At 40.3% G+C, this 27,945-nt stretch overlaps 1 protein-coding gene across 3 annotated transcripts in view; it reads right to left on the minus strand.

Annotated features, from left to right (window-relative positions):
• bcas3 (BCAS3 microtubule associated cell migration factor) overlaps positions 1-27,945 on the minus strand; it is a 330,904-nt gene that overhangs the window by 25,901 nt on the left and 277,058 nt on the right. For all 3 annotated transcript variants that reach the window (XM_054596895.1, XM_054596893.1, XM_054596894.1), the window contains one exon: positions 5,863-6,039. In XM_054596895.1, the coding sequence (XP_054452870.1) occupies positions 5,863-6,039 (177 nt within the window). The remainder of the gene's footprint in view (positions 1-5,862; positions 6,040-27,945) is intronic.

Consider the following 27,945-nt stretch of genomic DNA (forward strand, 5'->3'; position numbering starts at 1 on the left):
TGAAAAACCTGGTAGTTGAATTGTAAAACTTGCAGAGATGGAAGCTGAACTGCATCATCAAAATAAGCAAAGAGCTGAAATACAATGAAGAAAAAGCTGGAAGCTGAACTGTTAAACTGTAGTATCAGTGGTTTAGTAGAAGAAACAGTCTAATCAGAAATAGAAGTAGAAGAAGAAATTGTAGTAGTCGTAGTCGTAGTAGTAGTAGTAGTATGAATAGTAGCAGTAGTAGTACTCGTAGTAATAGTAGTAGTATTAATAGTAGTAGTGCTGAGTCACTGTTGGCCATAACTGGTGATAACACAGGGGAGGTTCTACCTGAACAAGACTCTGAGTTAAAATCTGTAAGTCGTATTGATTTAATATTTTCATTTTGAGAATACCAAGACTCTTCTGAAGACGTAGACGTGTAATTTGTGTGGATAGTGTTAAAAATTGAATTGGGGCTGTATGAATTCAATTATAATGAAATTAATTGTAGAAAACTGAAAATTAGAAATTATGTGTGAGAGAGGAAGAGATTGAGAAATAGAGAAACAGAGATTAGAGAAAGCGAGAGAGTAAGAGAGAGAGAGACAGAGAGACAAACAGACAGACAAACAGACAGAGAGGAAGAGAAAAGAGAGAGAGAGGACAGACAAAGAGAGAGACAGACAGACAGACAGTGAGAGACAGACAGACAGAAATACAGACGGTGAGATAGACAGATAGATAGAGATACATATAGATAGAGAGAGACAGACAGACAGACAGACAGACAGACAGATAGGAAGAGAACAAGAGAGAGACACACAGAGAAAGAAAAAGAGAGAGAGAGAGAGACAGAAGACAGACAAAGAGAGAGAGACAAACAGACAGACAGTGAGAGAAAGAGAGAAAGACAGAAAAAGAGAGAGAGACAGACAGACAGAAAGGAAAACAGACAGACAGTGACAGAGACACAGACAATTCCTTTGCCTGAATATCTCCAAGTCATTTGTGTATGTGTGTGTGTGTCATTGTCTCTGTGTGTGTCTGCACTAATTAGCTCACATCAATCACCCAGCATCAAAGGTTACCATAGCAATATGACTTCAAAGAGACTCACAGGTACATAGGCTTTAAATGGAGTTTAAGCTGAGGCGCACCTCTCAAACTTCTGCTGAAATCTCCCAAACCGTAAGCTCCTATTTCCCTAAATACCAGAACAACTTGATGAACAAGAATATGTAAAAATTGTGTCTGTATAGTTAAATATTTGGCTGTAGTGGAAATTTAGAAACGGGGTACAGTTCTCTGTGCAAGATCTTTTTGGAGTCTGAATTAACATGGGTCTCTATGGAGTAGATAGCTGGATTCCTCTCACTTTCAGGCTGCTGTGACCAAATGTACAAGTCTGTTTGATTCCATAGTGTTATGGCTGTGACTAGGACGAGTTTATCGGCAATTTGACACAAAAAATTATGACTAAGTCTCATGCCAAGACACACTAACTAACACACACATTCAGAGAGCATTTAAACACACCAAATACAGCTCAATTCACAACGGAAACATTTTAAAGTGTACATACAGCAACTTTGATCCTTGACCTTCTTTCTTTCTTTTTCTTGTCCTGTAGCTCTTCCCTTCACAAAGCTGAGCTTTGATTTACTGTTGTTTCCTTTCTGTCTTTCTCATTGAGGAAAGTAAATACATATATACCATATAGGGGTTAAAGTAAAACTAACTAGCCAGCATCACTGGCCACTGTTAAATGCAGGGCAAATGCACTGAAGCTATTGGTCAGATGAGATGATGTCTGGGGAGGATTAACATCAAACTACAAACTACAATCTAGTTATCTGAATGATGCTTCACATGGATTCAACTGGCTCTCAGGTTACCTCAAGTTATTGACACTGACGTTGAGTAAAGACTTCTGTATTACCGACAAGATCATCCACTTTACCACACAAATATGCACAAAAGCAATGACGGCGACCAGATAAGCGATACGGTAATCTTGCCCTTGTACAATATCTTTGCCGGGACAAAGTCAAGTTCATCCAGGAGGGACTTTAACAATGATTTATTAAACATAAGAAATGAATAATGGAAAGTATTTGGCGATTGGACTCCATAGCGAAACCGTATAACAGAGGGGCAGTGATGCTGAGGTCAGACAGGCACAATCCCCCCTGAAGTCCAGACACTGCTGGTTGTGGAGATGTAGTGAGTCATTGCATCCAATGATGAATGAAGAACATGACTGTGATGCCGACTGGAGGTGACATGGTTGGAATGACAACTGAGAGCAGCATTTTTAAAGTTTGACAGCAACAATGTGATTGACTCTGGTTAGTTAACTTAAGTGAAACCCACAATCAGCTGATAGTAGTCACTGGGAGAGAGTGACTGAGATTATGAATGACAAGTAGTGTAAAGATAGTCTTCCTGAATGAACTTTCGCTAAGCTTAATTTCAATCAGGATAGACTTCAATGAAATATAACAATAATTTATCACCCATAAGAAATTAATAATGCAAAGTCTTTGGCGATTAGACTCTATAGTGAAACCATATAACAGAGGGGCAGTGATGCTGAGGAGAGACAGTCACAACCCCCAAAAGAGAGAATTATTTTATATAAATAAATAAAATAAATAACTTACCTACTGCTGCAGAGAACTTGTTAGAATGAGCTTGCATGAATTGAATGGGGGGTCTCGATAGACCGCAGAACATGATAGTGCGGGTCTAGATAGACCACAGTAAAGTCTGGTGGGATCTTGACAGATCATGGAATTGATAGCGGGGGTCTCGACAGACCGCAGGAAAGGATAGGTGGGGTCATGTTGGACCGCAGAACAGAACAGTTGGTGTTCGATTTAGAACACAGAACAGGATAGTTGTGAGTCATGTTAGACTGCAGAACACGAAAGTTGTGGTCATGTTAGACCTCAGCATAGATAGTTGGTCAGCTAAGACCGCAAAACAGAATAGCGGGGTAGAGTAAGACCAGAAAGAGACCTGAAGAGTCCAGGAGAGGACAGTCATTTTAGTTTTGTTTTTTGTTTTTACCCGGGATTGAGAATACGGTCCTGTTAGACCAGGTCATGTTTGACAAGAAATTACAAAAAACGGTCCTTCTTGACCAGGTCATGTTAGACCAAGAAATGAGAAATTTGGGTCAGTCAGACCAGGTCACTGCCAACCAGGAAATGAGAAATTGGGTCCTCGAGACTGGGTCACATTCCGACCTGGAAATGAGAAATCGGGTCCTCGGGACCGGGTCACATTCTGACCGGGAAATGAAAAACGTTAGATCTTGGGAACGGAAAACGGTCATGTTAGACCAGGTAAATGAGAATAGGTCACTTTAGACCAGGTCATGTTAGACCAGGTCATGAGAAAACGGTCACGTTAGACTGGGAGATTGAGAAATGGTCTTTTAGGCTGGGAGATTGAGAAACGGTCTGTTACACCAGCAAATTGAGAACACCAGAGTTAGACCAGAGAATAGTCTGACTCAATGAACATACAGGAGTGCAATGGCATTACACAGTGAATGAGAGAATATCCGCTTAAACAATAGAATGCGAGAAGTAGCTTTAGGGATAATATAAGGAACATTAAGCCTGACTAAGATAATGTTATTTCATGATATTGGACATATTCAATGAAATGCCAATATTGCCAGACATTACCTGAAAGTGACACCACCACCAGTTATATGAATGACTTACCAAACCTTGTTTTAAGGCTTTACTGATGTTTAATGGAGGTGAAGGCAGAGGATAACCAACGTCCCATTTGTCTCAAGGATGGAGATGAGATGCCTTGGTTTGTGGCCAAAGAAGCAGCCCCTATTCTTAAAGAATGCCCTGACTAATGCTGAGGCGATAAATTGCTTTTCGTGAGGATCTACTCTAATTGATAGTTAAACCAGGATTAAGACAAAGGAAGATTACCTGGGGTAAGAAATAAGGAGAAGTGGAGCAAGTAGGGGCTTTAGACAACTTTAGTCATGAATTTAAAAGGAGCAAAAGAGAGTCTGTACGAAACACAAACCGATCTCGCACCTCCTCATTTCCCAAGTGTTTTCAGATGTAACATATAATGCCTAGGATTAAAGGCCAGATCGAAAAAATTCGAAAAAAAAGTGTAAATTCACCACACCTGCGCGCATAGAAGGCTAACCGAAAACAGAATCGAGCTTTGCATCAATGTAAAGCTTTGTTTATACTCACGCTTGCGCCGAGCATTAACAGAGCCGTTTGATCTCTACGCCCTGTTATTCTCTCCAAAACGCCAGGGCGCATACAACACATGACCTGTGATTCTATGGGTGTAACATTGATATTAAGTCCTGACTTGGATCCGACATTGTCTCAGTTACCAACAACGAGATGTAGAAAAGGGTAAGGAAAATGCATCAATTTGCATCTGATCGTGCTGAAATGACAACTGACAGCAGCAGGAGGAGAACATTTTTAAAGTTTGACAGCAACGATGTGATTGGCTTAAGGAAACCGTGGCAGACTCTGGTTGGTTAACTTTAAGTGAAACCCAGTCAGTTGAGTAGTCACGGGGAGAGAGTGACTGAGATTATGAATGACAAGGAGTGTAAAGATAGTATTCCTGACTGAACTTCTGCTAAGCTTCATTTATTTTAGTCAGAAAATATGCCCATGGCTGTCACCAAAATGCACAACCGTGATCCAACCAGGTCTTTTTTCCATCAAATCCAGCTTCTGACCCTCTATGGCTCTCCTCCTTACAGCAGACACAGGGACATTTCCTATGTTGCAGCTCGGAAGTGCTGTGCTATTAGATTAGCAAACAGAGACTAAAGCCTCTCTGCCTGTATAGATGATTGGAGGAACCAACAAGTCAAGGGAGCGACTGTGGCACAGTGGAGAGCAGGGTCCTCCTCCTATGAGAGGGTGGCGGTTCGATTATTCCATGTCGATGTGTTTGGGAAAGACACTTAACCCCAAATTGCTCCCGCAGGCTGTTCCTGCATGAATGTGTATGATGTATGATGAATATTAATTAGTATCCTGATGGGCAGGTGGCAACTTAGTAGCCCCTGTCATCAGTGTATGAATGGGTGAATGATGATATGTAGTGTAAAACGGAGAAAGGGAGAGAGAGCGAAGAGAGGCTACAAATAAGATTAAGTCCTAAGCTTTGGGGGTAGGGGCTGGACTGGATATGGCTGGGAATGATTGGGGGCTGCTAGCTTTGAAGTAGCACAAATGTTAACATTTATGTTGCAGAAAACATTCTTAGCAACAAGGATATGCAAAAACATTTGGTGTTTTTTATTGATTGACTGAAAATGTATCAAGAACAGTTTGTGAAGACAACAAAACTTGGTTGATTCTTTATCTCGTCTGTTATGTTTTTGCTGAATTTGTTGCTGAAGCCTGGACAACATTTTGAGATCAGATTTACTTTGCAGTATACCTTTTTTGGTGTTCATTTAAAAAGTAACAAATATTCTCCTCTGTACCACCCCTGTGCCATTTAGCTTCCCCTCTCTGATTTTCACAAAACAATTTCCATAACCACACCATAAAAACGCCACTCGGCCGTTGGCAAATAGCAGTGAGGTTGGTTACCAAAGTTGGATAATCTATTGATTATTATTGTTTGAATATGTGAAATGTGAAAGCTAGCACTAGCTGAGTCAATGTTGGCTGTGCTTAGTTAGGAAATAACTGAAAGCATTAGCTCTGATTTTTTGAAGCGGGGTTGTATGTACACTCCCTTGTTCTGCAAGAATAAATTACTACTAAGGGCTGTCTGACCACAAGATATAGTGGCCGGATAGGAGCATGTCCATGTGAGAATGTTTGTGCGTGTGCATGCATGTTTTGTATTGTCTCGGCTGACCTGTAGCAGATCCTACTATATCCCTGGAGGGGGACTCAGACATGGCATCTGCCAGTCTCTCTCGGAGGCCTTCGTCACTTGCGTCTGCCGAGCCAACGTTGTGCCGCGGTATGCCGAAGCTCTCCGGCCAGCTACCACATACCTCCAGCAAGGTCACACCGCGTCCGTCAAAAGGACCTGCACAAAAAAACAACAACACAGGGTTAAGGCTCTTTTGGTTACCAAGTAAATTGAGCCATGCAGCAATATTAGCAGTTGTAACAACCCTCTAATAATGATTCTTAGGATCAGGATCGGGGCTGATCCAGACATTTGGAGTGAATAAAATATATGAAGCCTGATGGTTTTCTGCTTTTACAATTGCCAACTTGGGTGAAGGCAGTTTTATTTCCACGATGATATGAATTAAGCGATGCAATAACAGCAAACTATGGTCAAAACCGGTGGTGGAACAAAGTGCATTTAGTCAAACTGTACCTAAATTAGAGGTACTGGTACTATACTTGAGAATCAATTGTATTCAAGGGACTAATATTTCACTATTTACTTCACTACATTTGTGTGACAGCTATTATAATAGTTATTTTACATATTACACTTTATCATAACCTTAATGTACAAACTATGTATCTCCAGATTTGGTGAATTTCTTTGTGTTTGTTGATGTTTGAGAAAATTTGCGTTCTTCTTAAACTAAATAAAAGATTAAAACCCCTCTTTGATTAGCTGCAAAATGAATCGCCACAAAGCTGAAAACAGGGTTGTTTTCTGAGCACCTGAAAAGTTGACCTTTGGAGATATGTGGTTTTCTCACGGCAGGGTGATTCTACAAACATATAATTATCTTTTAAAGTAAAATTTGATGAACTGCTGTAAGTCAAACTCCCTCACAGTTTATAAAATAGTTAGAAACATCTACAGAAGTTCTATATAACATACACATTAATGCAGCAGTAATAGTACCCAGAAACATCATATATAATAGTAAAAAAGTGACAATAGTACTTAAATTACATTTTGTAGTAAATGCATTTAAAATCTGAAAAACCATACTACCATACTACAATATTTACTAAATGAAAAAGATGAGCAAGATTCAACATTGTGTAAGGGCTACATTTTGCATTTTATTTTTGCTGATGTGTAATCTATAGCCTTGCTAAGAAGTGTATGTCAACAACTGTTATGAGGCAGGTTGTTCAATTTCTGGCTCCTCTAGTATGCATGCATGTCCAAGTGTCCTTGGGCAAAATACTGAACCCCAAATAGGTGAATGAATGTGCATAAGTTTAGATCCAGATGATTGACAGTTAGCACCTTGCATGGCAGCCTCCTCCATTAGCATTTGAATGGGTGAATGTTGACTTTGATTGTTTTTTTCCTTTCTGTCTGCCATCATTTCTGCAATCACAGCGATCTTGTGCTTTGGAGCCAGAAAGACTGGAACCTGTTTCTCTCTCCCTCCCTCACTCCCTCCCTCTTGTATGTGTTTGTGTGTGTGTGTGTGTGACATACAACCTAGGCAGGCAAGCAGGCATGCAACGCTAAAGCGTTAGTTACGTTTGCAACACGGCATTCTATGAGCGTAGGTGTAGCCGCATGTGCATTCACAGTGGTAAAGATATTTTTGCGTCCTTGGTTGTCTGGCTCCTTATAAAAAGCGCTTTACTAAGGGGTGCGCAAGGGGGCAGCCATAACTTTTCCAAACTCCTGTTCATGGCCAAGCCTGCAGTCGCTGGAAAATCTCCAATGGTTGGAGGTTTGCACCGTTCAGTTGTGACAGTGCATCTCTTTGCCATGGAGGCTGCCACAGTTTCCCTGCAAGTAGCTGCACCATTGTCACAAACCGTGAACACTCTAACCCCCTTGTTTACTGCTATACACAGATATGGTTTAGAACTGAAGCTGTCTTTGTATGCAGATTACCTTCCTTTGTTGATTTCCAACTTGCCTGTTTCTGGTTTGTTACTGTCAAGTATCTGGTTATAAATGTAATTGAAATTAAAGTCAAAGATTTGGTGCATTAAACCATTCTCTACATAAACTACCATTCAAGGTCCACCAACATTTAGATTAATAACTGTGGTCTGTCCTTAATCTCTAGCTGCACAAATTAATCTGGTAAAAATGAATATCCTTTCAATTTCCTTGCATACTATGTTTTCTCCCTCAGCCCTTCTCAGATTAGGTCTGATCCTGGAGTTGATCTGGACTAAAAAGGTTTCCAGATGGTGTAAATCATATTTGCAGAGACCCAGGCCACTTGGAGGCAGGGCTCTAACAGTTTTTAGGTAATATTATAAGGCTGCCAACATTGATTTTAAAATACTGGCTTGACTATGAGGCTTTTGATCAATTCCTTATCGGCTGGAATATAATATTCACATATATAGTTGTCCTTTTTCTCCTAATGCCAAGAACATGTTGGTCTTTTGGCCTCCATTTTTTTTAACGCCCCACTTGTAGATGATGCCTTTTTGGTTTGGACAAATTTGAGAATCAATGCCTTTAAAGATCTGTATCTTGATAATACCTTTATATCCTTCCAAAAGCTTTCAAATAGTATTTTCCTCCCTGAGCAACATTCTTTTAGATGCTAACTGGTTAGCAAATTTTTCACAATATGTTCCTGAGTTTCCCAACCTACCCAGTGTTACATCCCTTGATATTTTCTCAAAAATATTACAATTCTAAAAGGTTAATTTTCTGTTGTATACAACCACGTTCAGTGACTGTGCCCACAGTCCACAAAATATCTTTGGGGGAGGATCTAAAAAAGGATTTATCAGAAGAGCTTGGAAGGAGATGTTAAAAAGGGTAAACACACCCCCTAAATTTGTGCAAGCCACCTTGTAATTGTATACACCGTATCTATTATACTAAAGATAGATCGGCAAAAATCGTATTCACACATTTTGGCTTTGGCCCTTTGACATTTTTATTCAAATATTGGATGGAGATTTTTGGATGGAGAAAATTTAACCTACTGCTCTCAGTGTGCTGTTTGGCGTGGCTCATTATTAACTTCCCTCCACAAGGCCAAAAAAGATATCAAAGCCTTCACAACCCTATAGAGAGACATAGTGTTGGCTAAATCAACAGTGTGAGACAAATACTTTTATTTCATCCCATTGAATTATACCATGAATTCAAATGATAATTTTTGCCTGTCAAGAAAGTCTCATTTAGTCATAAAACTGTTGAAGTACAAGACTTTGAAAATATATAATTAGAAAGACTACACACCCAAAAGTCACGTAAGTGACGTCTCTTGCGGAAGCTACAATGCCTGAGAAAAAGAGTCAATATTTGCATAGTATTTTGATAAAATACATCAGGTAAGATAATGACACATGGTTTGTGTTAGTGACATTGTGAAAGATGAAAGATGTAGTTTACTGATCGGTACCATACAAAACTAAATGTTACTACGAGAAAAACCTACAATAAACTGCAACTTTCTTGACTTGAAAAAAAATATTTTAAACAAATGTGGAATTCATGGCACAATTAAATTTAAAAATTATTTGTCTCTAGCTGTTGACTTTTGTACATATATATTCTGTAATTTGGTGTCATGGGGGACACCAGTAGGTGAGGGACTTCAACCTAGTCCGACCGCTAGATCAGTCTAATTTTGACCACCTGAAAATCAGCGACCCGTCCTTCTCATATCAGCTGGATAAGAGATACCCTATATTTTATCAGATTGGAAAACATTTGTTTTATTAAATACATTTTGTGATATTTGGGGTCCCTTCTTCGAATAAGTCAGAAGAATTAAATTCCCTCATTAACTAGTTTTTTGAAAGGGGGACGATTGGGTATTTATTGTGCTGTGGATGCAGGTCTTAACATGTCTATATTACACTGTCTGATGTGGATTTTCTTGTGTTTTGGTTTTGTGGCTATATTCATTCTGGTTAAATTTGTTTTTGTCTTAAATGTGTGGCAGTGATCTGTTGCAAAAAGTTTGAACAAACACAATATTGTACATAAAATCAAAAATAATCTTGAAAGGTCTCCTCGGAGTCCTAGGAGTAGACATTACATAAATGGCCATATTCAACAAGTTATCAAGTGCTAGGAAGCATGCTGTATTCTTACTTCTGTAGACACTTATTTTCTCTCTTTCTCTCTTTTCCTCAGACAAGTGGACACACACACACAAACACATACACACGTACACATAGGAATGATTCTCTAGTGGTCTTGTGGGTATCAGCAAAACCCCAGTGAGAAGGCAGACAGAATGACTTCAAAGGAAAAAGTGAAGACAGGGACAGAAGATATCCTCTTTCCTGGAAAGACCAGCATCCAAGTCTCTCTTTGTGTGTGTGTGTGTGTGTGTGTGTGTGTGTGTGTGTGTGTGTGTGTGTGTGTGTGTGTGTGTGTGTGTGTGTGTGTGTGTGTGTGTGTGTGTGTGTGTGTGTGTTTATTTGTGCATGCTGGGAGTACATAAAACATGGATGGATGTAGATTGAGGGTAACTGGAAAATATGAAGGTAGAGGCAACAAGACAAGACATATAGGTTGTAATCATTCAGTTTCTGACAAGACTAAAACATTAGAGATAACTTGAACCATTAGTTACAGCGGATTTAATGAGCTTAACTCCTATCATTCTACAACATACTACACATATACTAAGACTTGTGTGTTTCACATTGAAAATGATATTTTTAAATAAGAAGGCATGCAAGACCTCTGCCGAATGGTCAGCTGGAGGTTTTAGAGCTTGGTATATATATATGCAATGAGCCACACTTCACTCAGTAACACTAAGCTCTGTTGAACAGATGAGCCTTTACAGCGGCAAAATTAAATTCAGCCTTTAAAAAGACACACACAAACACGCAAAAACACACACACACACACACACGCACAACACACACACACACACACACACACACACACACACACACACACACACACACACACACACACACACACACACACACACACACACACACACACACACACACACACACTGGCTCTCATGGCCAGCTTTGATGGAGGGCCTGCTGGCACTAAAGGGGAATCCTTTAAAAAATCAATCCAACACACACACAGGATGCTTCTGAAGTGCAGCAAAGTTATCAGGAAGCTAAGCAACTGTGTGTGTGTGTTTGTATGCTTTTGGAGGTCGGTCAGTGTTATCACAGCAGGGAGCATGGAGGCCCGTGCAGCCTCTGGCCCCAGCATTAGCACCTGTCACCGGCCTGCAGCGGAGCTGAGATTGGCCAGGCCTCAGGGTACACACATGCACGCGAACATACACATACACACACACACACAGAAACATAGACACACAGTAGTCTGCTCCCTGATAGCCAGTGAGCCAGGCAGATCAAAGGTTTTGACAGCGGTGGCTTTTCTGGATGATAAGAGCTTGGCAGAAGGTTAGGAAGAGCTTTTGGTTTAGCAGACCAGGCTTTGACCAATAAGCGTATATGAAAGGCCAATACTGATACTTGAGAGTGGATACTGATCACTGATAGTTGGTGTTGATGTTCAGAAGTTTTATATGAGTTTTATTAAGGAAACAAGTTTACATTTTTAGATCCGCCTTTCCTGAAGAAGGGCACAACATTGTGGTATAAAAAAGCCAAAGTTGTGTTTTTTGATTGGCATAGATAACGCCTGCAAAGACTTTCCTGTATCTTCGAGAAACAACAGAGTAAATTAAGGATTTGTAACAGGTGTTTCAGATGATCTTACACATGCACGTACAGTGGGGCAAAAAAGTATTTAGTCAGCCACCAATTGTGCAAGTTCTCCCACTTAAAAAGATGAGAGAGGCCTGTAATTCATCATAGGTATACCTAAACTATGAGAGACAAAATGAGAAAAAAAAATTCCTGAAAATCACATTGTCTGATTTTTAAAGAATATATTTGCAAATTATGGTGGAAAATAAGTATTTGGTCAATAACAAAAGTTCATCTCAATACTTTGTTATATACCCTTTGTTGGCAATGACAGAGGTCAAACGTTTTCTGTAAGTCTTCACAAGCTTTTCACACACTGTTGCTGGTATCGGTCACACGCTCCTGCAGATTCCTCCTCTACAACATCAGGAGGATTCGCCCCTTCCTCACTGACGAGACGGCGCAGGTGCTCATCCAGGCTCTGGTCATCTCCCGCCTGGACGACTGCAACTCACTACTTGCTGGAGCCCCGGCGTCGGCCATCAGACCCCTGGAGCTTGTCCAGAAAGCTGCAGCACGTCTGGTGTTCAATCGCCCCAAGTTCTCTCACACAACTTCCCTTCTCCGTTCTCTACACTGGCTCCCTGTAAGAGCTCGCATCCAGTTTAAGACTCTGGTGCTAGCCTACAGGGCAGTGAAAGGAACAGCTCCTTCCTATCTCCAGGCCTTGGTCAAGCCCTACACCCCTGCCCGACCACTTCGCTCTGCTGCCTCGGGCGATTGGTTTCCCCGTCGCTCAGAGGTCCCTCCGGCCGATCCACCCGGTCACAGCTTTTTTCTGTCCTGGCCCCTCAGTGGTGGAATGAACTCCCCACCGACGTCAGGACAGCAGAGTCGCTGCCCATCTTTAGGCGCAGGCTGAAAACTCACCTCTTCAAGAAGTACTACCCTGAGCCTTCCTCGTAGCACTTATTGCACTCGTATTAGTTGTTGCACTTACTGTATTTGTATCAGTTCGCTGCACTTATTGAATTTGTATTTGTTTACTGCACTTATCCTATTCGTAGTAGTTTGTAGCACTTACTATATTTGGATTAGTCTGTTGCAATTATTGTTTTCGTAGTAACTTGCCTCTGCACTATACTTTTGCTCTGGCTTGTTTGATGCTTGTTTAAGAAAGGAGATGCACTTATGACTTCTGGTGACTAGTAGTTCTCTTGAATACCTATGTTGAATACACTTCCTGTAAGTCGCTTTGGATAAAAGCGTCTGCTAAATGACTGTAATGTAATGTAATGTAATGTATTTTGGCCCATTCCTCCATGCAGATCTCCTCTAGAGCAGTGATGTTTTGGGGCTGTCGCTGGGCAACACGGACTTTCAACTCCCTCCACAGATTTTCTATGGGGTTGAGATCTGGAGACTGGCTAGGCCACTCCAGGACCTTGAAATGCTTCTTACGAAGCCACTCCTTCGTTGCCCGGGCGGTGTGTTTGGGATCATTGTCATGCTGAAAGACCCAGCCACGTTTCATCTTCAATGCCCTTGCTGACGGAAGGAGGTTTTCACTCAAAATCTCACGATACATGGCCCCATTCATTCTTTCCTTCACACGGATCAGTCGTCCTGGTCCCCTTGCAGAAAAACAGCCCCAAAGCATGATGTTTCCACCCCCATGCTTCACAGTAGGTATGGTGTTCTTTGGATGCAACTCGGCATTCTTTCTCCTCCAAACACGACGAGTTGAGTTTTTACCAAAAAGTTCTATTTTGGTTTCATCTGACCATATGACATTCTCCCAATCCTCTTCTGGATCATCCAAATGCTCTCTAGCAAACTTCAGACGGGCCTGGACATGTACTGGCTTAAGCAGGGGGACACGTCTGGCACTGCAGGATTTGAGTCCCTGGCGGCATAGTGTGTTACTGATGGTAGCCTTTGTTACTTTGGTCCCAGCTCTCTGCAGGTCATTCACTAGGTGCCCCCGTGTGGTTCTGGGATTTTTGTTCACCGTTCTTGTGATCATTTTGGCCCCACGGGGTGAGATCTTGCGTGGAGCCCCAGATCGAGGGAGATTATCAGTGGTCTTGTATGTCTTCCATTTTCTCATAATTGCTCCCACAGTTGATTTCTTCACACCAAGCTGCTTACCTATTGCAGATCAGTCTTCCCAGCCTGGTGCAGGTCTACAATTTTGTTTCTGGTGTCCTTTGACAGCTCTTTGGTCTTGGCCATAGTGGAGTTTGGAGTGTGACTGTTTGAGGTTGTGGACAGGTGTCTTTTATACTGATAACAAGTTCAAACAGGTGCCATTAATACAGGTAACGAGTGGAGGACAGAGGAGCCTCTTAAAGAAGAAGTTACAGGTCTGTGAGAGCCAGAAATCTTGCTTGTTTGTAGGTGACCAAATACTTATTTTACCGAGGAATTTACCAATTAATTCATTAAATATCCTACAAGGTGATTTCCTGGATTCTTTCCCCCATTCTGTCGAAGTGTACCTATGATGAAAATTACAGGCGTCTCTCATCTTTTTAAGTGGGAGAACTTGCACAATTGGTGGCTGACTAAATACTTTTTTGCCCCACTGTATATGTGGTCACTGTGATAATTTCTCTTTCCCAAACTTTCCCAAAAATCCGTGACTATATTAACTTCAGCCTAATAGGCCTGCAACAAATCCCACCTTCATGAAGGTTATAGTGTTCAGCTTTTGTCATGTTGGAGAAAGTAGTTTGTGGAGTGTTGATTTAATTTGCATCATACTCAGAGGTGAATTACCCTTATAAAGGTTGTTGATGTAGTTTTTTTTTCTCCTTTTTTTTTTTTACATACATTACTTTAAGTACTCAATTTTGCATAATCTGCTGGAGACAATAGCTGCATATATATGATAGACATACTGTAGGTGAACTACATTACAAATTATAATGTAAATTGCTACATTGCTAACAACAGAGTGAATTCAAAGAAAGGTCTTGATGAATGAAAGTAAATGGGAGAGCATCTAAAAACAGAAAAACTATATCATAAAAAAACTGTATTGTGTGGTTGAAGTATTCCTTGAAGCAGAACTGTTGAAGCTTTATTTTAGCCTAATGTGAATGGAGTTTTGCACAGAATGAGGACTGTGGATTTCCCCCTCCATCACCTACATTGAAAGAAGGAATCTATTCGCAGGCAGCATGGAGAGAAGGAAACATCACAGTGACAAACATGTATTTCACTTTGCTTATGGTCAAAACATTTTATAATATATAAGGTTTATAATACAGGTTTGGCCTCACCATACCTTACATCACTTAATGTTATGTATAGGTCAGTGTAGTTTATTTTGGTTATGAAATGTCAATAAACAAGTTATATGGGCTGCATTCTATTATATTTTACTTTAATATTTCTTATAATACTTTGTGTCTAAACAGGAGTCATTACAACTTTCAGTCCATCGCTTGTGCATCTGAAAGATCAGCTATGCTTCCATCCTAATCAATACAATAATTTACACAGGCTGCTTAACATTTCAGCAACACTCATACTGTACAAGTGTTACCGCATATTTTTATGTCTCAAGTCTATTTTAGGCATTTAACTGCAGTGATTGTGTGTTCGGCTCTGGGCACTGCTAAAACACAAGTGACCTACACTCAAATGTGCCTGAACACATCATTTGTTGAGACAGACAGAAGCTACCATACTGCTAACATGTTGCCTATGTAGACATTATGTAATGTTCATAGTAGCACTCATTACATTATGCTATTACATACTTTACAACATTAATACCACTACAATCACAAACAGTTACAAGCATGCTTACTTTGGTTTGATTTCATGGAAATGTCACAATTAATGACTGAAATCAGCCTAATCTATCCACTGTATTGGTGAAGGGGCATCTGTCTTTGGCATCCAGATGTGTTTACTGACTTCTTTTCTTTTTAATTTATCTCTTTAAATCTTTGAAAATGTGAGGATGTGATGCTGGCAGGAGGAGGAGGAGGAGGATTCAAAACACACGCCCTGGATTGCTGTTTTTCCCTTCATCAAGTTAAAACCCAACAAGATTAAAAGCCACTCTCCCCCCAGCTGTTGGTCCGTACATACTGGCCCTACTTATCCCTACAGCCAGTGTTACTTTCCTTAAAGATTTAATCACACTGCGGTGGGTTCTGTGTGTGTGTGTGTGTGTGTGTGTGTGTGTGTGTGTGTGTGTGTGTGTGTGTGTGTGTGTGTGTGTGTGTGTGTGTATACCTTTACAACAAGGGCTTAGGATGGCACAGTTGGATATGAACTCACATCCCATGTGCACATCACAATTGCCAACAAACACATACTAGAATCAGTATGGAGCCAATTCAAGGCCAATATTTGAAAAAAAGAACTGAAAATTAATACGATTTTAAACTGAAACAAATGTGATCTCAATCTGAAATATAAAATCTGCAACTGTAAACTGTAAGATCTCAAATACCAAAAAATATATGAAAGTGAAAAATGAAAATAAATATTTAATTGAAAACAATTCCAGAATTGAATCAAAGTTATATTCAACCCCAAAAAACCTTTCTTTCACTTATTTTCATTTTGAATACATTGTTGTATTTTTCAAAGTTTAAGACCAAAACTTGTATTTTCAGTTTAAATTCTTTTTTTTCAAATGATCAAGACTTTTGGCCTGGATTTGGCTCAATACATCAGTGCTTCGATACAATACTGTGGCCATTCAATTCGACGATCCACTGCGCTTCTATTATTTCTTCAATGGAAAACAGTTCTAATAAAAACTTTGAAAAGTACAAACTAAAACTTAATTCACAAAACATCAACTCAATGCTAAATCAATAATCCTGTTCATCATTAACAAGACTTGTCAATTTACTGAGAACAGTGATTTCTCTTTGTATGACTTTATCTGCCTATTATGTTCAGAAGTAAATAAAATTGTCTCACTCCAAGAGCTGCCTTGTGGGCTTTACAGAAGTTGCTGTCCAGTACCCCTTTTCCACCAATATTAGTGCGTATATGCAAGTTTTTAAAAATTGGAGAAACATGCTGAAAGCAGGCAATGGACTCCTTTCCCATTGCTAGCTGCAAGTGTGCCTTTCTGTTTATTTTCTGGAGTGTCGCCTTGATGTAACCAATGAGCCAGAAAACAGGGTTAGTAAACAGTTACTGTAAATACTTTGGTGGTAATGTTTTTATATCTGTTAATTATTTGGTCTCCTTTTGAACTCGGTGCCGACTAATTTGGAACAATGTAGAGTGCTGCCTTGAAGGAGACAGATGGAGATTGTTGGTGAGATGACAAAGAAAGCACTTGAAAATTAGTATGTCCACCCGGTTGTTGTGTTTCCATCCCACTAAAGAAAAAAGTAGTATGTTAGTGGATCCATGGTCAATCTCCATGACTGTATCATCACTTTAAGTCACTGCTTTATTTATTAGCATCTATGTTACAACTTTATGTCAAACTTACTATGATAACACATTATTGCCAGATCTATTAATATTTTCAAACTGTTTCGGGCACCTAGTACCACTTTAGAAAATTTGTTATGTTTTCAGTGTGAGGTCCCTCTTCATTTTCTAAACTTTAGCAGATTATGCTGATGATGAAGCTCACGCATGTGTGTAAATGTAAGAATCCATTAATTATTGGGTGGTCTTTATCAAATTGGAACAAGCCATTAGCAAGTTAGTGCAACTGCAATTCGCAAGGGGAAGTGCACCGATTTTATACATCAAGGTGTGTTTCCAGGTGTTGCGAAGTGCTACTACTTGAATCTAGCAGCTCGATTCTACATTAGCTTCTACTAGCATGACACACCTAAATGTCTGCCTGAACTGTTGGCAGTTAGAGTTGCAATGTGGCCAAAGTAGGTGCTCAGTTTTGCCAAGGCAGAACCATTCATTGTATAAAAAAGATGTTATCTCTGGTCCTGCTGCATCCATGTTGATACACACACCCACACACACACACACACACACACACACACACACACACACACACACACACACACACACACACACACACACACACACACACACACACACACACAGTAGAGGTATAATGTTCTGAGGCCTCATGCCACTGTTTCTGGGTTACCTGTGCAGTTTAGATGCTAATGCCTGGTTAAAGCTAATTCAATTAGGCTTTAGTGTGAGGGGGCTGATCGGACTAATTCCTTTATTATGGGTGCTGTATAATTTGTAATGGTGCTTGAATGTGTATGTGTGTATTTGTGTGTGTGTGAGAGAGGGAGAGTGTACTCCAGGGGTGTTTCTGGGAAGTCAGGCACTAGGTTAACAGGAACAGTCTGTTACTAACAAACAGATTGTAAATCAGGTGGTGGTTCAGATGGGAACGACACTGAGGTATGAGTTTATAACGCACACCTCTACAATCTTATGTGATCCAATACAACAGCTTTGCAACAACTCCCGTCTTTGCAAAGCTTAGAATGTTCAGTTTTCGTTACGACTGCGCATGAATCATGAATTTAAAGGTCGGCAAGACTAAATATTTGAAAACCACTAGGTCAGTTAAAAGCGTTTTTAGAAGTGTGTCCCTGTCTTTTTGTATTTATACAAGGACACACATGCATGCACACTAGGAAATGAGTGCTGCAATTTACGTCCCCCTGTTGGTTTCACGCTGTTCAGCTGATTGACAGGCAGTAGTGGGAATGGGACCACAAACTAATCTGTTTACCAACCAAACAACGTTCCCATACAACAAACTGCTTAGTCAATGCATTTCTAGGGAACTTATTTTCTCAAAGATTAGGTTTGTACTTTAAAAATCAAAAACAAGTTTAATCAAAGTCTGTGTGAGTCCGATTAGGGAGGAGGTCTGGGTGAGTGGCTGATCCAAACACAACATCACCCAGGAGACCGATGTTCGTGTCCCGATTGAAACCAAAAGTTTCTTGGTAGTAGTATCCTTTTTTTTAACCCAAAAATAAAAAATATAATTGAGAATGCAGTTTTGAGACAGCAAAAGCGCGTGGTTAGACACTATAACGTTGGTATAAATGGATGTAGAAAGGTTGCTATGAAACTATTTTGGGTTCAGAGCTGTCAAGATTACGCGTATCCAGGATTTAGAGAAACGTACCAGGCAAACGTTTTTTCTGGCGACTGGGTTAAACAATACACTATTCAATAAATATGCTTTTCTGAGGAAGAACATAAGAACCTGAGTAGGACTACATTTTTTATCTGGTGTATGTTCTAATGTAAATTTGTTGTAGATTCAAATATTTTTGGGACACGGCTGGATCTGAACACATTTACAAAGAAAATACTATTTTCCATCAGCTTGTTTTCTGCTGCTGTAGGTAGGGGGAACCGCCATCATATCAGAGTAAGATGGCATTGCAAGGTCAGTGTAATCCTGTGTTGTACATCCATTCCAGCATTGTGTTAATGCAGACTGTACATTAATCCACTCATACTCAAGTACAATGACACCATTCACATGTTATATAGATTACTTCACAGAAACACACTTTTAATAGAATCACTTTCACACATACTTCAATGACTGTGCCGTGAACCCACACTGACATCCCTTCAGGCTGTGTGTGTCTGAATGTGTGTATCAGAGAGACAGAGAGCGAGAGAGAGTGTCTCTGATGTCCTCAGGGAAACACTGAGAGTGCTGGCTAGCTGGCGGAGTAGGTTTGTGGTGCAGTGTTAGTGTTAATGGAGATGTAAGCTCACAGGATTAGCACCCATAGGTAGGTATGTGTGTGTGTGTGTGTGTGTGTGTGTGTGTGTGTGTGTGTGTGTGTGTGTGTGTGTGTGTGTGTGTGTGTGTGTGTGTGTGACAGGCGGGGCCTTTCTTTCATTACATTAAGGCCAATGGCTCTAAATCATTTACTCCCTTTGCTGTCTCAGTAGTGTCGGTTAAGTGTTAGTAATCCCCGTCAATACAGGAGTCTGCCTCGAGGCCCTTTACTCACTACCACACAAGCACTGTCACATGTGCGTGCACACACTCACATAAGAAAACATATGGCATTCAGATGTGAAGACAAATATTAAACTGTATACAGTTATTTGCAGAAGAGTCTACCCAGCCAAACTTAGTGCCCACTTAGCTAAATACAGGTGAATTGGACAACAGCAGTGCTTTGCTCACTGTTAGACTTAACGCTTTAACTGCAAGCTATGGCTTGTATGTGTCTCAGCACCATGTCATCCCACAGACACACACAAACACACGCACACACACACACACACACACACACACACACACACACACACACACACACACACACACACACACACACACACACACACACACACACACACACACACACACACACACACAGTGTTGGCCCTACAAAATAAAATTTATTGATGTTTTCACATTTCAAAAACTCAGTTACGACATATAAATATAAGAAAATAATATATAAATGTAGATGTTTGTTCCTTGCCAAGTTCTAAATGTAAAGGGGGGACTCCAATTTTACACATGAAGCTTACTCATCATGTTGATGCCACTTTTAAGGACATTCGACATGTCATGAAATGTATTTAAAGCTTTACATGTGTCATTTCATGCCCCACGGTTAACATAATGAAACTTTTCGCTGTCATACAATGCCATTCAACAGTTAATGAGGAAATGGCCGCGGTTATGTTGCAGCAACAAAACTATTTACTTAGGTTTGGTAAAACATCATGGTTGGGCTTAAAAAAGTATGCAAATTGTGTAAAATACGTACCTAAACAGCGTAACTTTAGTATGGAAAACACTTCATAAATGTTAATAACTCAACAAGTTTTGGTTTCACACTGGACACAAACACCAGTACCTGGGTTCCCCTCCCACCCACCATGAGTCGTCTTGCTTGCGTTTTAAATTACATCACTTGCTTCTCCTCTCCTGCTTTGAGTGTCGCTCGTTAACAACGTCACTAGCTCTAGGGTCACATATTTACGCACACAGGTTTACATTGCTGTCAATACAGACTACATGGAGTGAAATTACATTCAAAAGCAAAAAATGGCGTTGTGATAGCACGCAAAATGACTGAAGAAATTAGTGTGTCATTCATATATCATTGGGGTGAGACCAGGCTGCCTGGTCTGTGAAAACTGGATATCTTCTGTACATCTGGAGGGAGCTTTCTAAAGTTTAAAATTTTAAAATAACTCTGATGATGTCATAGCGATATCACCAGGGTAATCTCATTTTGGGCTGGATGGCTATCCATTTACAATAGAAATGCATTGTTAAACAGCGAAGTGTAGTAATTGAAAGCCATGTGGATTTACTGCGCAGGAATTGTCTAATAAAAGGTGCTGTTGAGTTTTACTATTGGATATGTAGGATCCAGGGTTTTTGAAGCTTGAGCCACACTAGTAGCTGAGTTGCAAGTTTGATCATTCTTCCTTTAAACCAGTCTATTGAGAATACTTTAAGGTTTCTCATTCTAATTATTATATAACCATACATAGATTCCAATGTTGCACTACATAGCCAAACATATGTGTACACATAGCAGTTGAATTTGGGCATGGTCCCTTAGTTCCACTTAAGGAAAACAGTGATGATTTTAGATAAGCCCTATTGTTGACATCACTATTGGACCTTATTAATGCTCGTGGGGCTGAATGGGAGCAAATCCCTGCAGCCAAATTCCACAATCGCGCAGAAACCGTATATCAAAGCCCGTGGTTTGAAATAATATGCTCAAGATCACATATAGGTCTATTCAAATATTTTATGGAAAATATAAACCTTGGAAGTAATGAGAAAATCAACATCAGAAGTAGTGAATGTTTATGTATTTACAACGTATTAAAATAAGGGAAGAATAGGAGAGGGTATGTCAATGGCAAAGCTTTTGATTATGCATACATGTCCTACATACATGTCTTTCATTACTGTATATTGTCATAGAGTGATAGTTGTGCCATATGCCTGCGTGCCACATACCTGAGTGCTGATGGCACAGCACACACATGCCTATGTTTGCACACAGATAAGGTAAACACACATGGACTGTGTCTGTACATGGGTTTTCTTCTGGGCTGATTATGCTGCTTTGTTGGATAAAGTGGTGTGCAAACACACAGTGATGTGGGCACCTGAGAGGAGACAAACCCTGAGAGGGCTTGCACCCACATATACAACAACACATGAACCCATATACCATAACACATTTTTGAAGTGCAGGCCTGCAGTCCAAACAGGGTCAGAGACACAAACATTTCACATAACACTAACTAAGGCGGGTACATGAACACAGTCTTCTCCATTACCAGCATCTTAACCAGCACTCTTTCAAACACACTTTCTAAGCCTTTTTTTTTTTTAAATCAACAGCTGTACACATACATTTATTCACATCAATAATATTATCAACAAAATTGTGTGCTTTGTTTGGACACATTAAAAGAGACACAACACACATAATCTTCAAGCCATGCACCATTTAAAGTATGTCAATTCAGACCCTATAGCCAACAATGGACATGACATACAAACAGAGTGAGTAGTCAAGAGAAGCTGGGAACTCTGCACAGGACAATAAGACATATAAATGAATGAGACAACGAGTAAGTCAAAAGTTTATAACATTTGCCTGATTTCCTTGTCCCTTCCATGCTACATTTTTGCTATACCACCTATCCTCAGGCAAAGCACACTGGAGTAAGTACTATTGCACCCATATATTTTTTTTTTTTACTAATCTCACGTCATCTTAAGTTATTGCCAACATTTTTGAGTTTTTATCATTTTAAGAGAAATTATGCATGAGGTGACAAAGATGTGAATCCCCTGGGAAGATTTTTTGTTGTAAATATTAGCTTTAAAATGTCGATTTATAGTTAATTTCAGCATGAGGATAAAGATTGGTGTACTTGTATGCAAGACGTTTCAGGCTGGCTGCAAATTTACACAGTTGCAGAGGGAGGAATTAATTCAATATACTGATAGAAAACAGCTGACAGTGACTAAGGTAATTACTGTATCGACAACCTCAACTCCACTCATCCTCTATACTCCACCATGAATATATAACATGGATGTTATGCTGGTTTTGCACATTACCGTAACAGTACCTATGGCATTGAGCTAAGCCCACTATAACAGTCAGGCTGCACAACCAGCTCTGTCTGCCATCCCAGTAGACCACAAAACACAAAAAAATCTGTGCAACAGAAATACACTGTGCAATACTATAATTATTCTGTCTGTATATACAATATTTTTAGTTATTGTGGATTTTTTTACTTTTACTTATTTAATATTCTTTCCTGTTTTTATTGCTAATTATTAATACTTGTTTTTTTTATTATGTCTCTTGTTTGCACTCTCTATGCTGCTGTATTCCTGTAAATTTCCCCGCTGCGGGACTAATTAAGGATTATCTTATTTTAACTTAATTTATAACCAAAGTTTTCTATTCAGTAACTAGAAAAGGATGTTTTAAATTATAGTTTAAGTAGTATTTACTATTTACCTTTTATTGCTTCCTCCAGTGCTACATTTATATAGTTTTGTCTATATTCTATTCTAATTTAAATATTTTGAATATGTTTGAAAACAACATTTCAGTATGCAATCCTGTATTAAATAATGACAATAATAAATCCTTGAACAATATTCCCACTCAGCGTCATCACAGACAGATACAAAAAATCTTTCATCTGATCAGAGACGTGGAGCCCACACAACTGAAACTCCGTTCTGGGTGCTAGACATTGTTTTCCATCTAACCAAAACAAAGATTGGGGAGTGTACACTCCACAGTGCAAGCATGGCCAGCTAATTGATTTCAGGGCAGATCGTGTTGCTGTGTAATGGAGCAGGCTAACGTGATGATGAAGCTGGGATGGTCATGGTGATGACTTTCACAGGGACTCCAGCCTCATTTGTTTGTTTGACAGGCTGCATGTGTGTGTGTGTGTGTGTGTGTGTGTGTGTGTGTGTGTGTGTGTGTGTGTGTGTGTGTGTGTGTGTGTGTGTGTGTGTGTGTGTGCACTTGTTTTTCTTTATTTGGCACAATGGATATGGATTAAGCTATAGAGGTGACAGATGATATGTTTACAGGAGAATGTTTGCTTTCTGCAAAATATTCAATTACAGGGTTTGTGTGTGTCAACGCCTGTGAATAAACGCACGTGTGAGAAAGACGGAGTGTGTGCATGCCAAGTCATCTGTGCATTACAGGATGTGTGTGAAAGGGTCACAGACCTTTATCAATCACACAGTATTTACTTCCTTCCTTTCTCACTGTCTCTCGCCTCAATCTAACCCCAACACTCTTCACCTCTTATTTTTTCTGGGAAATAGTCCAGTCCAAATCTAAACAGATGCTGTCAACTGTTTACTGGAGTTCTGACATAGCACAAATAAAATACCTTAATGTTATTGTGTTGTGGTATTGGTACAGTTGGTGGAATTCATAGACTGTATATAAAGAGTGGATGTAGTCACCATGACGTAACCCATTGGTTTGCGGACTACAGCTTGAAGGCTGTCGCCAGCTTTGCTTTTTTCAACCAGAAAGGACACAACAAGGTGAAGCTACTTACAAACAAACACTGAATAAGACAATTTTAGGTACTGTCTAAAGAATGAAATATCCAGGTGGACTGGTTTGAGAAGAAGATCTATGACCTTGAAGGCTTATGAGAAAGCAAAACACTGCACAGCTGTATATAGCACTATAGTCCCTTTTGCACAGGGACAGCCGGCACAGCCAAACAAATGCAACATTTGATGTTGCGTTATTTGTGTGCTCTAACCACCGGGAGGAAAACATAAGCAGCAATTGGCCTCTAACCCAAAGGGCCGAGAATCGCAGCAAACTGGGGAGACAATGAGGTCCAGGAGCAAAAGCACCTAAACACTCAGGTCACAAACCTTTATTGTTTAGGATGCAAGTAGCTGCCCAATGAGTATGTTATTCATCACACTAGACACTAAGACTGTTGTGTTAAATGTCACGCTTCTTTGGTAGAAAGAAATATCAGTCAACATCAAGTAATGTTTTTTTTTTTTAAATATGCGTGAAAGCATTTTTCAATTAAAGGTGAAACAAGACAGATATGATGGGTCATAGCGGGACTTGCCATGCCTGCCCCATTCACTTTAATAGAACTGGACACAATTTGAATGCTGTCAGGATGACGTGATGACACTTCCTTCTTTTGGAAGGTGAATGGATGGGTCAAATACAGGACTTTCACCAAAGACACCACTGTTCCTGTCCCCTGTGAAGTTTTACTTATTTTAAGTTCTAACGTAAATTGTAACGTACCGTTACTAAGCATACTTAACTATGTAACAAATGTACTTGGGGGAATGAGAATGTGTTGAGCATGCTGTGCTTACAGTGGTGATGACTATTGTACCGTGCATGGCTTCCTCTCAGGGGGGTAAACAAAGGGGATTCTCAAAGCCACAGCCTTGTGTTCCTGGAAATCCTCCACAATCCCATTTGGTCTTAACGCTCTGCCTCGCCTAATGTGTCCCTAAGCTGGCTTTATCACACCACTGAGAGGGGCAAAGGGGAGAGACTGAGATTACAGTTGCATTGCTTGCAGGTTACGGTATGCTACAGCTTCAGACAACTTGCCCCATCAAACCAGTTGTACAATAAACTCAGATGTTTCACATGCTCCATCCTGCATGGCATCCACAAGCAGCAAGACATAATGAGAATGGTCAGGTGGCAGGACAGCCAGGGCAGACAGAGAGATGGAGACACAGAGAGAGAAAGGGAGAGAGACAGAGAGAGAGAGAGAGAGAGATACAAACAGCCAGCTAAGGTGGAGAGAAAAGCTTTATGACTCCAACCCTACTCCACTAGCCTCTTCATTCAAAGCAAATAAATCCTCCATTATTGTGTGTCTCTCTTGGGTCTAAAAGCAAGCGTCTTACAGGGAATTAATCGTGTTGTAAGGGAGGGGAGGGGAGAGCCAATTTAATTTCCTCGTCAAGTTTGGGGAGAATTGTATTGGAAGCTAGGCAGCCACCTGGGAATGGGCCTCTCTCCTCTTTCCTCTCATTCCCTTGTTTATGTAATTTGTCTGCTCTGTCCATTGAAGGCCGGGCCTCGCTTGTCTTCTCTATATGTAGTCATCTCTGCTTCCTTCTTCTGTCGTTTCATTGCCGCACAATCAAACGACTTGCTTAATGTCTGTAAATTTTTACACAAAATGTCCCCATATTGTTAATAAGTTGCTTGGCTTAACAAGCACAGTCTGTTCAGTGGCTTGTGAGTCATCATCCTGAATCTCTGGACTGGTTCAGACACTGAGAAGCTGAAATCGATAGAGTCCACTGGTAGGAGACTGTGGTTTCAGCTCTGTGTAAGAACTTATCAGACTGCATGAATATGAATCTGACTCAAGCTGGAAAAGTCAACTTTGAAAAAACAATGTGTGCATTAAAGTGTGCCTTTGTGTGTGTGTGTGTGTGTGTGTGTGTGTGTGTGTGTGTGTGTGTGTGTGTGTGTGTGTGTGTGTGTGTGTGTGTGTGTGTGTGTGTGTGTGTGTGTCCAACTCATGGCCAGCCAAGCCTCCTCAGACTTCTAAACAAGCACCATAAATTCACCCTCCACTTACCTGCAGTAAAAATGTCAGGAGCAGGGTTTTTATTGGGCCACACACACAAAACACACACACACACACACACACACACACACACACACACACACACACACACACACACACACACACACACACACACGCACACACACACACACACACACACACACACACACACACACACACACACACACACACACACACACACACAGCACACACCCATGTTAACAGACACACATTAATAGAAGAATGGCCAGATTCACATACATTAAAATAGCCACCTACAGTTACACACTTATAAATGTGCACACACAGCACACACACACACACACACACACACACACACACACACACACACACACACACACACACACACACACACACACACACACACACACACACACACACACACACACACACACACACACACACACAACATTACCTAATACACACATCCTCACTCTCCTAAACACACACACCAAAGCCATTCACTACCTTACTATCTAGCCATTTACCAGAGCTGTCTAGCAGCTTTACATTGATATTGACATGACATGCTGGCGGTACGCAGGGACTCCATGCTAACAACATTAACCACATATATTCTGTCACTGCCACTCTGTCACCTCCATACACCCCCACCCTCTGACATACAGACAAGCTGAAATGAAATGAAATAATTTAGGGTCGAAACAAAACTATACGTTTAATATCACAAATATAATTTTCTCAGAGTGATATTTCCTGACAATATGTCTTCGAAAGATTACACCAAAAATGTAAAGGCATTAACCCAATTTCCAGGAAAGCCCATAGGATTCAAGATCCTTTCATAGCCATTATATCATCTGTCTATTTATTCCTGATAATAGACATCTACTAAGAATTTCCAGTGAAACTGTCTATTTGCTGTTATAAATTCAGATTCAGATTCTACAAAAAAATATTTAATTTATTTTTTTAACAACCTTATCCTTTTAGTGTCTCACCCTTTAAACATCAGGTACACCTGTAACACACATGCTGTAATAAATAAGTTAAACTGCCCCTCTGAACTTACTGATACTTTGAATAACATAAGCAATCGTCTCGCATCCCATTCGCTATTCAACTTGCTACTTCAGGCCGCACCAACAGTACACATAGTAAGTCGTATCTCAGGTTCCTCCTAGTTTCCCTGGTAGAACTAGAGAGACAGAGAGAGAGAGAGAGAGAGAGAGAGACAGAGAGAGAGAGAGAGAGAGAGAGAGAGAGAGAACGAGTCTCTTACAGTAAAACACTCTTAGAGTTTCAGATTTTCACCCACCCAAAACCACCTAAACAACCAAAGATAAACCAAACACTGTCACAATATTTACCAGTATGATTTATCAAATCTTTTATTTGTGTCACTGTGTTTGTGCGTTTGTGTGTGTGTGTTAGTCTGTGAGAGGGAGACAGAGAGACTGAGAGAGTCCTTGTCCTTGTGAAGATGTAACCTACCAAAGCAAAAAAGGTAAGGGATGGTAAGTATGTATGCTCCCCCTCTTCCTTCTCAACATACACAAAGACAGACATGAACACAAGCAGCAGTGAACAGTGGTGTGTGTTTTTGTGTTTTTGTGTGTGTTTTGTGTGTGTGTGTGTGTGTGTGTGTGTGTGTGTGTGTGTGTGTGTGTGTGTGTGTGTGTGTGTGTGTGTGTATGTGTGTGCATGACACATCTGGGAGTGTAATCAGTGGGCTTCTTTCAAGTGATGCCAAAGCAAACAGACCAATAAGGAATCCACTTTACAGACCATCGATCTCCGCTGGCCACAGCCAACACAAACACACACACACACACACACACACACACACACACACACACAC

This window comes from Anoplopoma fimbria, chromosome 1 (assembly GCF_027596085.1).
Source record: "Anoplopoma fimbria isolate UVic2021 breed Golden Eagle Sablefish chromosome 1, Afim_UVic_2022, whole genome shotgun sequence".
Classification (NCBI taxonomy): Eukaryota; Metazoa; Chordata; class Actinopteri; order Perciformes; family Anoplopomatidae; genus Anoplopoma; species Anoplopoma fimbria.